The sequence below is a fragment of the Varroa jacobsoni genome, unplaced genomic scaffold (genome assembly GCF_002532875.2).
Source record: "Varroa jacobsoni isolate VJ856 unplaced genomic scaffold, vjacob_1.0 scaffold_1451, whole genome shotgun sequence".
Taxonomy (NCBI): domain Eukaryota; kingdom Metazoa; phylum Arthropoda; class Arachnida; order Mesostigmata; family Varroidae; genus Varroa; species Varroa jacobsoni.
Genome location: NW_019214353.1, coordinates 151,082 through 167,331, shown reverse-complemented (window position 1 = coordinate 167,331; position 16,250 = coordinate 151,082). Strand labels below are relative to the sequence as shown.

Below are 16,250 nucleotides of genomic sequence, written 5' to 3'. Positions count from 1 at the left end.
GCATCCTGTGAATAAATTACCTTTATTATGCATTTTCTGTAATCTAAGCCTTATCCGCATTGTGACCAGAAAAATAAGAACAGGCAAAAGCAATCACACATAAATTAAATTTCATGTTTGCATTTATTTTTTTTTCTTAGTTTTTGAATGTCTTCATAAACATCTTCCCACAGTGTAAGGTATAGAATGTCAGCACATGTATGTGTAGTCCGCATTTGAACGAGTTTTCAAGAACTCGTTACATGTCTTCTGTAGAATCGTGTTTTATTTTTGACGTTATCATAGCCAGTAAATTGTAGTATACGCTATACCTACGAAATAAATAAAATATCGATTTATAGTGTTCATTAGTTCAAAACCACTTGATGACAAAAAATAAAGGGTGACAGACACAGAGGCAGCTTGACCCAGTTATCACATTTGCTAGCTAATTTCGATATATGCACATACAGGGTAATACTAGAGAACGTGTTCTTGTTTATCGCAAAAACGGTGAAATAGTTTTAACATTTGGTAGAAATGCATTTTCTAAGTGCTTCTGCATATGAAGCCTTAAACTTCTAGTTTCCACATCAATTGATACTTCAACTTCGTTCAATTGTTGTCCGAATTAAGCTAAAACAGATTATCAAAACTGATCCTTCGATATGTATAGTTTTTGCGCATTTAGATCACAACATGTGTTCGCTGTATAATTTCAATTACAAGGGCATTCGATGTGTTTTTTTTATTCATAGATCTAAGTAATGCAGTAATGCATATCAAATTGATTAATTGTTCTACATATTTTTTCTTTCTGGTTATAAGTCGCAGCCGTAACGACAACGCTTTAAGGAGTTCCGGTGATTTTAGAAAAATCCGAAAATCTTTGATATTATTTTAGATCCTAAAGTTTTTCATGAATTCATGAAAATTAATATAAATTGTCCTTAATGACGTAAATAATAACTGAAAGCAAAGTGCTGAGAAATATCCTTGTTTCTACAAAGTTAAATGGGATGAATAGAGCTTGGGTTTATCTTGGAACACACAATTACGAATCGCATAAAAAATAATTATTCAATATTGCCAAAGCGAAAGCTAAAAATGAATACACATTGAGACAGACTGTTGGTCAAGCATCACAAAGAAGAAAAATAGAAAACCTCAGATAAAGCACTCTTAATTCAGACATAAGGAATTTTCAGAAGAAATGGTGTTTCGGACTTCCTTTTCAAGGGAAAACCAGAGTAGGTGCCAAGGCTTTGAAAACAATAGGATTTAGGTTACATCCGACCCAGCGGACCTTGAATGTGCCGAAAGATTACTTTTATACATTTTTTTCAATACAGCTCGTCATATTTTATATAAATAGGGCAAAAACCAAACCAAATGACTAACCATGTTGCATTCATAGCACATCGGCAGTGTTCGATGCGTGGCAGTTGCGGATTGCCGATCTAAAAAATAGAATATGTTGTAGAGATCTTCTTTTTCTTCATTATTACTTCTTTTCATCCAGGTGACAGCTATAGTAGATCAATGAGACACTGGCATTTGGTATTATATATTTCATACATGTGTTCACTTTGACCCATTCTTTAGTTTTTACTAACCGGTTGTCAATGACATTTGTGTTTAACCACCATTTATTACTTTACACTTGTATCTGTTCCTAAGGATATATTCTAGCACTAACAGTGATAGGGCTCGTTAGTTTTTCTGTAGCCGTTATCACTAGTAACGCCAAACCAGACTCGACTATTCACTTTTATTCCCACATATATTGGAATAAGCCAACGTGTCACAAAGAGTCCTAGTTCTGTATGGGCATTGTAGCAGTATACAGTACTTCAATATGCCAAAAAATATGCCGGAATCCAATAAAGCTACTAAGAATAAAGGTGGGAGTAAGTCTTTTTAAACAACTATGTTGACACAATAGATTTGGGTTCAAGCCAAACGCTCAGGATACCCAACGGGTCTAAGCTGGTGGTTTTCCACACTTCGTTTGGCATTCCCTTTCTGTGTAAACGGTCGCAATTAGTGTAGCTTTTGTGTTGTTGTTGTCACCCGAAACTCTTAGAGACAATTAATCCACTGTTAATTGATAACGTTATTGATCCAAGGCAGAAAGGAGGACACCCTTGCATAAACGCCCGGTGTCTTCGGGCGAGCACAGCCATAGCCAGTTGAGACAACGCCAACAACGACGTATCGTCCATCTTCTACTGCCATCAGCGGACCGCCAGAGTCCCCCTACACCAGTAAAGCAAAAAAAAATTTGTAGATTTATAAATGGCGAAAACGTGTAGGACTATTCATTCCGGATACACTAACCTCATTCAAGGTTTATCACACTGAAAAACTCATTAATGTAGTAGCTGGGGACATGTTAGGGAATCCAAACACTCGAATTTTTTAATTAATTAGTATATGCTGTTCGAAGATCTCGCTGTTCGGTTCAATAGAACTTAGTAAATCCTGGAGTCCAAATTTACCGACCGGGCGAAGCATGCGTTAAACATGTAAACAGGAGAACACATGTAATGCAATCCTAATTTTCTATAGAAAATCTCTATAGAATGTCCTCAGTTAATTCTTAATTCTACCTGATTGGACCAATTAACAAACAAAACTACCAAATATGCCATTTACGAAAAATCTGTTTATGGGGACTAAAGTATCGTAAGACTATCGTAAGCATTGCGGGTGGAGGTGCCATCGGACCGTTTTCCTGGTTGAGTATTAACAATCATCATTACATGGGCATGTTAAAAGATGCCTTGTAGATGAATCTGGGCGTGTCTTCTTGCATAAGATTAAGTTCGAAAAAGACGGCGCCGCATGCCGTCATATAATCAAAACGGTGAAGCTACGAAGCAACTGGGTCGATACCCAGTTTCGCTTTTTTTATGGCTGCTTTGTATGTTTTGTTTATGCGACTTAAGATAGCTGGACCTTTTATCCAGTCTTTTAAAAACGGAAGACATTAGCACTAAGCCTTCTACAATCGGAAAGTCAAACAAATGCATTTGACACGAAATATTAGTACTTACGCTAATGTATGTAAACCTATTAGAAGCATTGTGTTTTACTGACGAGTTTGTAAAGAAACCTCTAAGTGGTCTCAAATACATAAAATATAAAATATATAAAAAAATATAAAATAAAAAGACATGCATTTCCGATAATACTAGGATCTTGATGCTGCAATTAGTTGACAAATTAGTGTTATATGGTCTGAACTGTATATGAAATCAGCCCCGTATTTAGTTGATGCTTCAAAACAAATAAAGGTTGTGTTAGAGTATGATAACACTCTAGGGTTAATCAATTACAGAAAGACTATTGTGTACTGTATAGCTGCAATAATCTTTACAAGCAATGACTACCTGACAGGCGTCTCTTCCACCTTTGCTAACGCCTGCACAGAGATGGTTGTCGAGTAGACGCATTCGAAGCGATGCCAGCCAATCATTGCACTGTGCGTTATCAAATACTATTAATGAAGTTTTCCGAGGAGTCTCTGTGATAGAAAAACAAACGACATAACGTACGCATAAAAAATTAGCTTAATATGTGCGTAGTGACCCATTAACCACTGCGCTCCAATAGATGTTAGGTACAGCTGAAACAAACATGGCTCACCTGGAAGTTTCCCAGCTTCGGCAAGTTTGCCCCACCCAATAACTGTTACGTTGATACCGGCCGTGGAAGCTAGACGAAGGGTTGGGAGACACGCTGGCAGAGAGTATGGGGAGAATTCAATATCCTTGGCCAGTTTAATCTTCAAATTCAATCAACATCATGTTAGCCGATGGACATTGTCAAAGACACCGAATTCTCAGTATCTTAGTTTATCGTTACGAACACGTCGGAACTAATCTTGGAAAGATATCTACAGTGTGTGCCTAAACTTCATTCGATTTCTGCCATCAGACCCGTTACAGATAAGGAAGCAAATATGTCACAACCAGTTGCGCATAGAAACACGCGTATATTATTTATTTTTCATATTATTCAGTGAAAGGCCAAGGCTTATACGCACAAGGGCAATGTCGTTGTCATATTTTCGATCCTTCCTGTATTGTGGATGCACGACTAACTTTTCGATTGCCATGGTAAGCGCCTGCTGGGGTCGCATTTCCTTGCGGCGTAAGTTAAAATCGGCCACGCGTACGACGAAGTTCGACTTGCTAATTGATATGCAAACCGTAATTCATTTCTGCATTAATTTTAAATCGACTTAATGTTACTAAGATTATTATTGTAGCGTTCACAAATCCAAAATGCATCTTTTACGTTTAGTTATTTTGCTTACCACCTTCTCGACGAAGCGTGTATTTATTCAGTGCTTTAATGGAAGGATAATATTTCCAATACGCTGACTTGCACAGTGTCGTATGGTACAGTAAGTTTTATTCATAATTTGGCAATGGTTTCTCAAAAGTCTTTTTGAAATGCAGGGTATCTAGCAATGGTAATTTAAATCGGCCAAGTCGATAGATCCGAGTAGATTTTTATTTGTGATCCATCAAAATTTATGTTGTTTTTCCATAACAAACCACACCGTAGTATTGCGTAGGAAACAATCTTCCTCGCATCATAAAACAAGTTCTAACTAATACATGATCAATATATGGTGTAGATTCATCAGGTAAGGCTGAAAGAATATCGTGAAAAAATGGAAAAGCTTCAAACTGAATATGTAATAAAGAAGAGCAGTAATTATAAGTGTGGAGTAGATAGAACTTTGATAACCTTTTAGTGAATCCTACCTTTGCTTGGGACGCAGGATCTACTAACAACAGGGGCGATTATGCAGTAAACAATTCTGATTTTTTTCTAGCAAATATTCAATCCTTGAGAAGTACAAAACCAAAAATTATTTACCACGGGGCCTATACATAAAACATGTTGACAAGGCGTATTCAGAGAAATGATTCCAGCAGACTGATGAGTAGAACACAAATAATGAAATACGAATGTGTCATTCCTGTTTTGTTGTACATAGTTTTTGGCTTTCGTTTGAAACTAGAGAGAATGCTGGCCTTGACACTAGCAGCTTTTTATTGTCTTGGTTCTCGTTATACTCGTTCAAATTAGACCAGTAAATATGGTTCAAATGCCTTGCCTGTATCCATGGAAACAATGTGCAGCCGTAAGGATCCACCGATCATTGAGTATAGTGCCTCCGCACTTGTTCTCCCCTAAGGCTGGCAATAGTTGGATTGATACAAGCCAAGGAAATTCACCGTCGTAGACGTCCTGTCGAGCAAATAGCCATAGACACAGTTAAATCAGCTATATTTGAGTTAGCGTTTATTTTCTATTGACGTAAACCTAAGTTCTAGTATTTCAGAGGAAGTATCTGCTTGAAATTTCGATTTTATGTTAAATCCAAAAGACCACCGTACTTTGTTTCTCCAGGCATAAATGTTAACTCTGATATGTTTCCTATATAATACACTTTTTTTCATACTAGATATTAATACATCAAATTTGGGTTGCCGAAGCATTTTATAAACAATGAAAGCCGTTGCAAATTTGCTGGCATTATGCCGTTTTCTGAGGTTTAACTTTACAAATTCATATTTTAATTCATCTTTAAGGGCTCAATCGGATAACTCACCTCACCACCCACGACCCTTTGACGTCTTGCTGTAGATCTACCACATGCGGAATACAGGAGCCTATCTGAAAGCAATACACTCCTGACATAAGTAAGCCACACACTTGATGCAATGTAAAATCATAGTAACAACGCGCATTACGAAGCAGCCATCAAAAGCAATACGAAAATACTTTTTTCTACTCCCTAATTATTGATATATCTTACAACAACGGCGCGCAAACATTTGACTAACATTATTCATAGGTAATACTTTATTATGCGTTTTATGATTGTAAAGTTGATCCGTTTTTATTTTCACAACGGTGTGGTTTACTGGAAAGGTGCAAAGTTGTGCACTGTTTAAAGAATCGCGACGCCGGATATAGAAGTTGCTTAGATATTGCAATTAATTAGTTTTATTATTTGAGTTCTCATGCATTATTAAACCATATCTCCTTTTTGTAAATTATTGAGACGACTTTCAATGTAATACATGAATATATATACATATATATTATTGACATGGTCAATATATATTCTAGAGAGATTATTTTTGATGAGAGATGAGTCGCATGGCACTAGCATTAATAATGCAAATAAAAACTCAGCTGTGAAATTACGAAAAAAATAATAAAACAGAATTCTCTCCGAGCTGTATTTATAGGAAAGTTTTTAAGATAAGTGGCAACGAAACAATAGCGACGAGCGTTAAAAAAGCCAGAAAACCTTTTAAACATTTACTTTAAAGGAAATCTTGAATAAACGTTATGCACTGATAATTAAGAAATAAATTTAAGCCCCTCACAACAGGTACAACATTATTACGCCCCTACTAGTGAGAGCTACTAATTTTGGCTAGTTGCAAGGATGGAGTGTTATTCTTGATTGCGTCGAGTTTGTTTTCCAAGATTCCACTGACATGCCAAGCGCTGGCGAGCCTTAGAGGGCCCAATACTTCATTTGCGAGGTTAGAAACGAAGACGCATTTGGACCGGTTTCCACTGGTGTACGTAGACGAGTAAACGTACACGAGTTCGCAGAGGATTTGGAGAAATCCTCCTTTTGCGTGTTTCTTTTCACTTATTTCGTGCAATGCCTTACCCCTTTTTAATATTGTCGAGCTCGACAACATTCAACCAACATTTCTTTTTCAGACATCGGACAAATTTAACATTCTATTCCGCCATACAGCTGTACAAACAGTGGCGTGTGTTGCATATAGAATTCGTAGTAATTAACCAAAATATTTATGTTCATATAAAGTCACAGCATGTCTATGAACGTTTATTTCTTCTAGTTAACTCACAGCGAGTCTCTAAAATAACGAATATAACTTTATTTAACATATTGAAACGAGCTTTTTTCAATGTTCTTCATGTACTAAATTTAATCTTGATCTTCGGTACTAAGAAAAAACTTAACGTGTATGTTCAGTCTTACAATAATAAATTAACCTTCAAATAACGTGCGAGCCTACTCAGCCTAAAATAATACTTTAATAAAATTCGAGAAAATGAGTAAAGCGTAGCTGGATTAGTAATTTGAAAAACGCTTTTAGAAGAATTTTGTCGATTTCAACGTAATCTACGTTTAACAATATAAGTTTTTCTTTTTTATTTCACCTCGCCTTACGCACAGAGAACAACATACAAACGATACTTCAACTAATCACTAGAGCAACCCATTAGAGAATTAGATTTCTGCTTGCAGTGTTCCATTTCTATTTCAAGGCGATACTTTTGAAAACAAAAAACTAACAATTAAATATCAGTAAGTTCACTCGGAAACGCTTTTATATTATGATAAATACAGTTGACAATACCCATTTGAAAAGTAACACATTAATACCCTTTCTGCCATTACTTGATCCAGCATAAACGCCATCGTTAAGTATTTTTCATTATCGAAACGTTCAGTCTACAAGAAATGATTAGTTCATTCAGTATCCTCTTTTCACTTAGTTAATGTAAAAAAGATATACAATTCAACGTTTAAGGATGACGCAACTTTGGCATGCCTAGCTTCTAGGCCGCGTATCTTCGAAGACAAACAATAGCTAGGTGAATTATTTATTATCAACTAGTTAAATAACTTAAAGTGAGGTAGTGCCATACGGTACTTTTGTAGTACAATTTGAGTTACGAAAGGGTTATTTTTTTTATATTTAGATAATATAACATTGAACCTTTTTTTTTTATAGCTAGTGCAATATACTCCAAGGCTAAATTATAAAAACAGAAGTGGACTTGAATTGCCATCTTAATCAGGCGCCACAGTCGATTCCGCGAAAGTTTGAATGAAGAGAATTTTCGCCTGTGTATCTAGATACAGTGTCTTAGAGAACTACAAAACTGGACGCTGTCTCCTCCCCGTTACCCATACAATAAATCAGGGATGTAACGTCGACGATCATTTTTACGCGTATAGGGATATGCAGTACATTATTACAAAGTAGTAAATTCTCTACGTAAAGACATGACATTAGAAGGGGTCAAAAATAGCTTTTATATTTCATCAGCTTGATTTTCCTTTTGTTGCGTCAGCCAACCGCACAAAAACAGGCTAGTGGGAATTTCGTTACGATCTTTATGCCAATGTCAATGTCCGGCGCTAAACACGAAATAAAATTAATTATAAAATATCGCATTTAGTCATCTATAGCTCAACCATAGGCGTTTAGTTGTCGCCGAGCTTAGTCTCACCAAATTAGTGCATACATCGCCAAGAGAAACATTTAGGTTGTCAGTAGATGTTAAATTAATAAGCTATGTCGCGATGAATGGGGGCATCATAAAAAGAGACAAATTTGTCTGTGTTATGTACGTGCATATATCTACTTATTTTTATATCGTTTGAGTTTTTGATCGTGGTAAAGTGCCATCCATATCGTTAAGTCGATATGCTCATACTTTATCGTACGACCGGGATGGTTTGTGGCAAAGCGCTAATCTGTGCAGTATCCTCTTGGCAATGATTTCTATGGATCATTTGGCAGGATTAACTATAAGTTGGTTATAATTACGCATTATATGCACTAAATACGTTAAAGACATAATTAATTCCCACTAATCTAAGCAAAAGATAGCGATTGATTGATGAACAAAATCATCACCCTTATTGTCATATTCAAGCATAAATCCTACAGATAAACAATATCTTTTGATACAACATGTTCAATTTTGTTTCTAACAAAACAATATGATCGCTTGCCTAACTTTGACGGAAGCAGAACAATGCAATAAGAACAGTAACTTACCTTACTATAGAACAACGTCACGGTAGAAAAGTACGTTACTATTTACACGGTTCATTTGCATACGCATACTTAGAGATTAATTATTCAGCATGTCTAATGAGGCGATATGTATTTATAGAAAAAGTTTTAAAAGAATATATCGATATTGGAATTTGAAAGACCTTATTTTGAAATTATAAGTTCTAATGAAGACACAGTAAAGGGTGCCTTTCTCAGGCTTTCTACCGATTAGCTAAATGTATTCAGAATACGTCTCAAGTCAACTTAATATCATTTATGCTTATGGGAAACGTGACACAAATATTTTAAATTTAATACTCTATATTCCATACCCTTTGTCAATTACGATCACAAAAACTTCATTTTTTACGTAATAATAAAAAAAAGCTTTCAAAAACTATAACTGACCTTTTAACCTAGAAGAATGTTAAAATCTAGAAGCATTATTTTATGAAAATATGAAACACAATTCTTACCGCCTTTTAATTGCGTAGTGTTTCAGTTCACATTGGTTTTTTTGCTTGGCATCTTAACTAAAGGTGGAGCTCCACGCCTTCCGTTGGGGCTTTTAACAATTACCTCACAGATCACAGCCGCCGGTGCTTAAAACAAAGAATGAAGACCGTTTCCCTTCATGCGAAAAGGCGTATAGCCAAACCAGCAGATACAATTTCTGAGGACGAAGATACTTATATTACAAGCTTTCCTACTGAGTACTTAGCAGAACTCATCAATGATGTACAAAGAAAGGCTGTGTTAACATTGTGATTTTTACGTCTGGTACTGTCATTAAGTATATGAGTATATACAGGACGAACGATAGTTTCTTTGACATAAAAAGGTCGAAACTATGAGGAAAAGCCGGGTCATTTGTCTGGCCTGCAGTCATAACCGTACATAGATATTAAAGGAACGAAATATAATGAAAAGGATCGTAAGATGTAAGTTCAAAACGTACTTAAACGCAAATGATAAATCAAGGTGATTCACGCTGATTGTCATAATTTTTATAATGCATAACATATATGAAACCTTCATCTGTTAGTAAATGAATGTGTTAATCACGCGGCCCATATTTAACCATTATAATAGCACTAGCAACACCTCCTCATAATGTCTCTTTACACTTACAATCTATGATGATCTGAATATAGTAGGATTTTTCATTTTTAAATCGATGCATTTCCGAATCAATCACACTATATATCATTTATATCTATTTTCTCTCATCCATAAAATTCATTGTCGATAACTACAACGACACACAAGCAATCTAGAGAACGCTTGCAAGAAAACATGTTCTACTCATTTGATGATAACTGAATTTGATCCGTGGCCAAAATACATGCAAGAGTTATTACCTCCTTCGTGGTCTGCAGAAAGATCATTGGCGCTCTGTCGTTTTTGCGCTTCACTGCTTCCAACCAAGTATAGCAAACAAAAACCAAGCCAGAGGCACAGGTCTCGTGTTATAAAACACATCGTCACGTACTGAGTACTTCACTATGAATAACCACTAGACTGTACTCTCGTCTGAGCGAAAAAATCAAAGTGCTTTGTCGGTCTATTATCCGTCTTCGTGAAGGGTCTTCCTTAGGGGCGCACTCAAGATTAATTCTCACGAGAAATAAACATTTTGTGCTCAGTCTTAGCCTTACTTGAATATCGATGCAACCAGAAACTATACAGAACTTGCGGCATGAACAATGTACACCATGAGAACTCGTAGAGACACTTGAGAATTTTTGCGTCCAAAGTCACGCACTCAATGTACACCAACTACCTATGGCAATTTCATTAAATTGCATATATCCTCAATTGATATTAATATTGCTGTCGAGTGTGTCAAGCAGATATCACTAATAAAAAACACCGCATCGAGTATTATCCTTGTGTACGATGCGTTCCACTAGCTTGTTCCTCTATGAGTGCTCTATTCAAGCACGCACTGGTGTCCGGAACCGTCTTTCCCATATACCTCTTGCTAAGAGGACGATCTCGGAGTTTCGGTAACACACTGTAATTGCTTGTTCTTGCTATATACAAGGCCGTCTTTTGAACTTGATCTTGACTGGGCGTCGACTGACAATAGTGCTGTACAATTCGCTTTGTTGGTAGGCTGGTGTCCGTTCGTCCTTATATACTTCGGACAGTGCGCGACCACTCAGCATGGCCTAGGCTGGCACTAAGCACAGCCCGCTCAGGGTTGCAGTTGGCACCGCCGACCGCGATGCGGCGCCACTATCGACACGTCAGGGTTGCATCCTGTACCAGTGCGCAGTGGCAGAAGCCCCGCCACTGCGCAGTGGCGCTTTTGCTGCTGCTGCTGCTGCTGCTGTATGTATCTATCTATCCATCTATCAGGTGTAAGCATTTCATCGCTCGCTAATGGGTAGGTAACCCAAGTGCAAGCAGCGGTGGAGGCGGCATCAGAAGCAGCGGCGCCTGTAGCCATGTCAGCGACGTATAGGAAGCGATCGGACTGAGCGTCGTCGGTAAAGTTCTATAGCTTTAGTCATGATTCTGCTGGTTGTAGTAGTTAGCTCGAGCAGTCGCAAACCAACTATAATCGCTTCGTCAGCTAGCCGGTTTCTGTAGGTGGATAGCTATGTCGAGGGATTTGTTTGCTTCTAGTTTGTAGTTTGATGGATACATGTGTGTGTGTGTGTGTGTGTGTGTGTGTGTATTTCTACCTGCCTGTGCGTGTGTATGCATGTTACCAGGACAAATGGAACTGCATGCTAGCCAACCAGGCGGCGAACCAGCAAGCGAGCGCGGGAGGAAAGCAAGCAACAGATTGCCGCCTGGCCAAACACGAACGTGTGGAAGTACAGGTGCCGATAATTTGACGCTGTCAGCAAAGCGACCTTGCTCCCATGACACCCGACTTCATAGAGACGCATGCAAGTCGCACACACAATCACACAGTTGATCAATTGACGCTTCACCATCATCATCGCCATTGAAACATAATCATTCTCTACAGGTGGTTCAGCTGCTGCTGCAGCAGCTTTAGACGTCGTCGCCGTTCGTCGACTGTATACGAGGTCTGGACAGGGCCAGGTGGCGCACGTCGTACTATCAGGAGCTACTTATGGGACACCGAGAAGCCGTTATGAAGACTCATGTTTTGCTTTTTGCTATATTCGATAAAGAATTTGAAACTCCAATATAGAAAGCGTCACTCAAGTTATTGACCTTCCATACGCAACGGCCTGAGCGGCCTTTACCGAAATCATTAGGTAAAGCTGGAATCTTGAATGAATGAAGAGGAAGATACAGAATAGAAACAATTATGAACAAAAAATATTCAATATTCCAACACTTTTTGCGGTGTTTGCAGTCCAAACAACAGTTTTCATTTGTAATCGAATTGTTTCCCTACTGCAACTTAAAGCAGCAAGAGGTAGAGCATATGTCAAGATTACTTTGCGATATTTTATGCAATTACGAAATATCTATTTCCTTATTATTGTTTTAAATTACTTGCAAGACAGGCGAATCAATAGGAAAAACGATTAAGAACGATTAATTCTCTGTTTTGTGCTCAACCCTGAAAATCAGCTTTATTAGATTCAGGTTTATCCTCTAGCAGTTGGTATAGATATACCGAAGTACACGCACGCTTGCACCATGTGTCCGTGCTATGTAAAGATTAATCCATAAGGTCAATAGTTAGATTAGAGCGACAGGTTTCCGTTGTTTCCGCATCAGCCTACGGAAGTATTCGCCGCTTCAACTAAGAATAGGCTCGATGAACTGATGCAGAGTTGTGCACGATACTGGGAAGTCTAGTCAATTAATATTATGATTTCTGCGTAATAATTTCCCAGGTGTGATTAACAATAAGCCCCTGCTACTGGATGGCTGACATCGTAGTGTTGTTGTTATGCTGTCGTGTTCTCAGATGTTGTATAACTTGAGCACCAGTGATAACTTCTGAAGGTCACTGTTCAGGGAGAGCTGCAACATGAGCGTACAGATGCAGCTCCGGGAATCTCACGGTCGTGGCGCGTCCGCTCTTCAATGTTTGTGGCTATCAGTAATGCTCATCGGTAGGCATCTGTGGACGCGCTTTCGAGGTCGGGGTGAACGCCAGGGTCGAGCGCGTCAAGTGACGATTGGCTTGTCAGGACGACTCGTGCTCGGCTTCGGCCGATCAAAGAAAAATTACATCAGCCTACCACGCGTTGATTTTTGGTATCCTTATAGCTGGCAGGACAATAGTTGTCTATAAAAGTCTAGAGGTGACCAGCGAGCTGACAAGCGAAGTCAGCCAAGTTAACGAGGCTTCGAGGAAAAGTGTTTAAATTTTAAAGCGAAGCAGAAAAAAAGCTCCTGGGCGCCTAAGAAAGATAATCTTCCATTTGGTTGCGTTACGTTGTCGGTATGACACTTGACTAGAGTTTAATTTGCAAGTAAGTAGAACAACAGATTCACCGGGATGGTATTGTTTATAGCTACGAGCAGTAACTGAACGTATTAAACAGCTGCATAAAGACATCAGTCGATTTCGAACCTGTTTTATTGACACCTTACGCGTCCTTCAAATTTTAGTGGGCAAACACGTTAGCACCGGACCATCACGGGGCCACTTCTAATGCTTATAAAATAAGGAAAGTCGGCTGTGTTTCTTTCTTTTCCAACACGTTTGTTTTTTTGTAAAGTTTATTCTTGTTCCGTTGCTTATAGCCTCTAGTGGCAGGAAATAGCTCTCGCGAACTGCAAATTCGTCGGATCTGTGCATTTTAAAACACACTTACCGACACATTCATATATTAACTGCGCATAAAATCTGTGTGCGCAAATGTCGCTAAAGATTGAATCATTTCATATACGTAGTCATTTCTTTAGACAAGCGAAACTCTGAATTATATATATATAAATATATATATATATGGATTATTGAAAATATTATAGTAGGAAACCACTAGGAGATAACTTTTAACGCGAGGTCGCAAAAAACAAATTTTAATGTTTGAGACTAATTGGCTATAACTCAAAATAAAAACAAGTTCAACTCTTCTATGTATTCAGGCGTAGGCGATTCTAGAAGCCAAGATAATACATCATCATTGTGACATTCTTTTTAGGCCGTTAATCAATAGTAAGCCGACTTTCGTACAATAGTTAGCGGAAGAACAGATTCACCTCTTACATACTAGAACAGCTGTAAAATATTTCAGGCTCGAATTAAGATGTTGGAGCTAGCTTACTCAAAGAAACATTCCATTGTTTCACTTATTTAGCTTACTCGACAACGCGGATTGCAATCGCATAGGTGGGACTAGTCGCAGCACGTTTATGAAGTCCTCTTGCACTTGGACTGGAGTTCAATAATCTAACATAATATGACGAAGCCACTCACGATCTCAAAAAAAAAAAAGTCGTCATTGTTATTTGTTTAAAATAAGGGAAGTCTGTAAATAGTTTAAAGCCCCTTGGTAACCAATTAATGTTCGCACTCATTCCCTTATGAGCATATGATATACGTATTTGTAGAGCGTGGGTGACAAGGCCTTTAGCCGGCGGAACTATACTGAAATGCCCGATTGCATTTTCTGATAGATCTGCAAGTGGACACGATCTATAGCAGCTTATTCGTGCGAGTCCGCGATCGAATGACGTCGATGTCCTTCCATCTATCTCTGAAGGATAGCAATTTGTTACATCATTTGTCTGAAACCCGCTTGACATGACACACATTGGCATGGCCTATAAGTAACGACCTTCACTGACCCCGAAAATCATTGTTTGATGAAATACTAAAACCGACATGGTGCCCAATGTAAATAGGGATAATGCTGTGTTGTTCGCCTATAAATAAAAGATGACCATATCGGGATACATTATTATGTATTTGATTATGTATATAAATGTGTATGCACGTTTTTGTCCAATTGCGCAATAGAGTGTGCTTTAATTCGCGAAAACTGGCAGATAATCCAACCTACTTCACTGATTACACTATATAGGCCATTTGTCTGCTGCTTCCTGTCAACTAAAGTCAGGGTCGGCCTGTTAATTATGTTTAGCTTCGATAGCTTTTGAATTCTAGCTACAAGTTGATATACTACCTGCGCACCGTTTCGCGGTACAAAATTTAGTTTCAAAAAGTTCAAAGAACTTCCGAAGGATCAAAAAGATTGCGCTAAACGACTAGTCTATTCTGGCAGCGTCCGTAGCTTACTGGGTTTTGGCCGAGGCCCTTTAACTAACTTCATGCACGTTTGCTAGATACATGATTTGCTATTTTTTAGATGAGATCCTAGTATTCTATAACACAGGCACGATCAGCGTTCTCACAATCAGCCCCGTGGATTGTGAACTCAATTGACATTGAGAACTCAATGTAGCGAGTAAACGATCTGTGAGACTCAGCGAGTTCTTGACTGTAGAAACTGTTTTAAATGAAATGTACCTCGTTTGTCAATTACGTCCGGTGATCTTTTTTATGCCTTTTTTTTTTTTAATTGATTGCAACGGCATAGCATTTTTTTTCAAGTTTCAGAGAAAACCAACGCTGATTTGTGAGTACACTTCAAGCGCATGAAAGGATTTGTTATCCTTTCATACGTAATTGAGCTAAGCAGAGAAAGTGTGTTCAAAACGTCAATCCGGTTGCCGTAAAAATTACATTGTGATATTGCGGTTATCTGTACTGGCATAATCTAGACTAAAATTGGCGTCTCTGAAGGTAGTTTGTTTATCATTTGTCACTCATTTTTAACATGTAATGGTATGATACTACATTGCTTGCATATATATTGAATTTGGAGAGCATATCATGTCGTGTTAGTTGTGAAGAAGTTTTGACCATTAATTTGACAGACGATTGAGCGAGATTTTTCAAATGTACTGAAAAACTTGTGTAAATTAGGTAAGCTTGGCTCCATTAAGAGCCCTTTTTTAGGTTACTGTATTTAAAGGTTGCGCATTGATTTGTGTGAAAAAGCATAATTGACCTCTTATTTAAACAAAAGTGAAGCTTACTGTTGCCCACTTCTTGGGCTTTTTGTTTCTATTTCAAAGACAGTTCAAATTTGTCAGAATACACCCAAATATGTCAATAGGCAAAATAGATTGGCTGAATCTGCGCCCTAATCGTTTCTTTGATAAAAAAAAAAGCATACCGACTTGCGACAGCAAAATATGCCTTACTACTACTTACTAAAAGTACACCACAGTGTATAAAATATTATTATAATTATTATAATCCAAATATGATCGTTATTGAAAATGGATATAAAATCAATTTTTGATTCAATCTTCCAATAGATTCTCTTTGTATGAAGTGGATTCAGGTAGGGGTTGTTCATGTTTAACGTGTACCGTTAAAATTCCTACAAACACACGTAACCCTAATAGTCTGTCTGGCTACGGTTCATTCGGTCGAGG

At 37.9% G+C, this 16,250-nt stretch overlaps 1 protein-coding gene and 1 long non-coding RNA gene across 4 annotated transcripts; one reads left to right on the top strand and one right to left on the bottom strand.

Moving 5' to 3' along the window:
- Positions 1-104: 104 nt before the first annotated feature.
- LOC111270161 (venom protease) lies at positions 105-11,015 on the bottom strand. The gene is made up of 7 exons (XM_022850230.2): positions 10,214-11,015; positions 5,615-5,679; positions 5,117-5,250; positions 4,031-4,178; positions 3,631-3,769; positions 3,375-3,508; positions 105-2,238 (listed from the first exon to the last, which is right to left on the bottom strand). Exons 1-7 carry the CDS (start codon positions 10,332-10,334, stop codon positions 2,083-2,085), a joined length of 897 nt encoding a protein of 298 aa, XP_022705965.1. The 5' UTR covers positions 10,335-11,015; the 3' UTR covers positions 105-2,082.
- A 145-nt stretch (positions 11,016-11,160) lies between these two features.
- On the top strand, positions 11,161-14,699 carry LOC111270164 (uncharacterized). Of its 3 annotated transcripts, none has more exons than XR_002686175.2 (3): positions 11,161-11,347; positions 11,839-12,094; positions 12,760-14,699. It is a non-coding gene; the product is annotated as an uncharacterized LOC111270164 (long non-coding RNA). The 3 variants fall into 3 exon arrangements; XR_002686173.2 differs by having other exon boundaries at positions 12,686-14,699; XR_002686174.2 differs by lacking the exon at positions 11,839-12,094 and having other exon boundaries at positions 12,686-14,699.
- Positions 14,700-16,250: the final 1,551 nt, after the last annotated feature.

Bases quoted from the DNA above. Each gene is read 5' to 3' on its own strand.
- LOC111270161 (XM_022850230.2), bottom strand. From the start codon at position 10,334: ATGTGTTTTATAACACGAGACCTGTGCCTCTGGCTTGGTTTTTGTTTG. The intron at 4,179-5,116 runs GCAAGGCATTTG...CATATCAATTAG, and splicing joins CATTGTTTCCATGGATACAG to CAAGTCGAACTTCGTCGTAC. The intron at 3,770-4,030 runs GTGCGTATAAGC...TTGAATTTGAAG, and splicing joins ATGACAACGACATTGCCCTT to ATTAAACTGGCCAAGGATAT.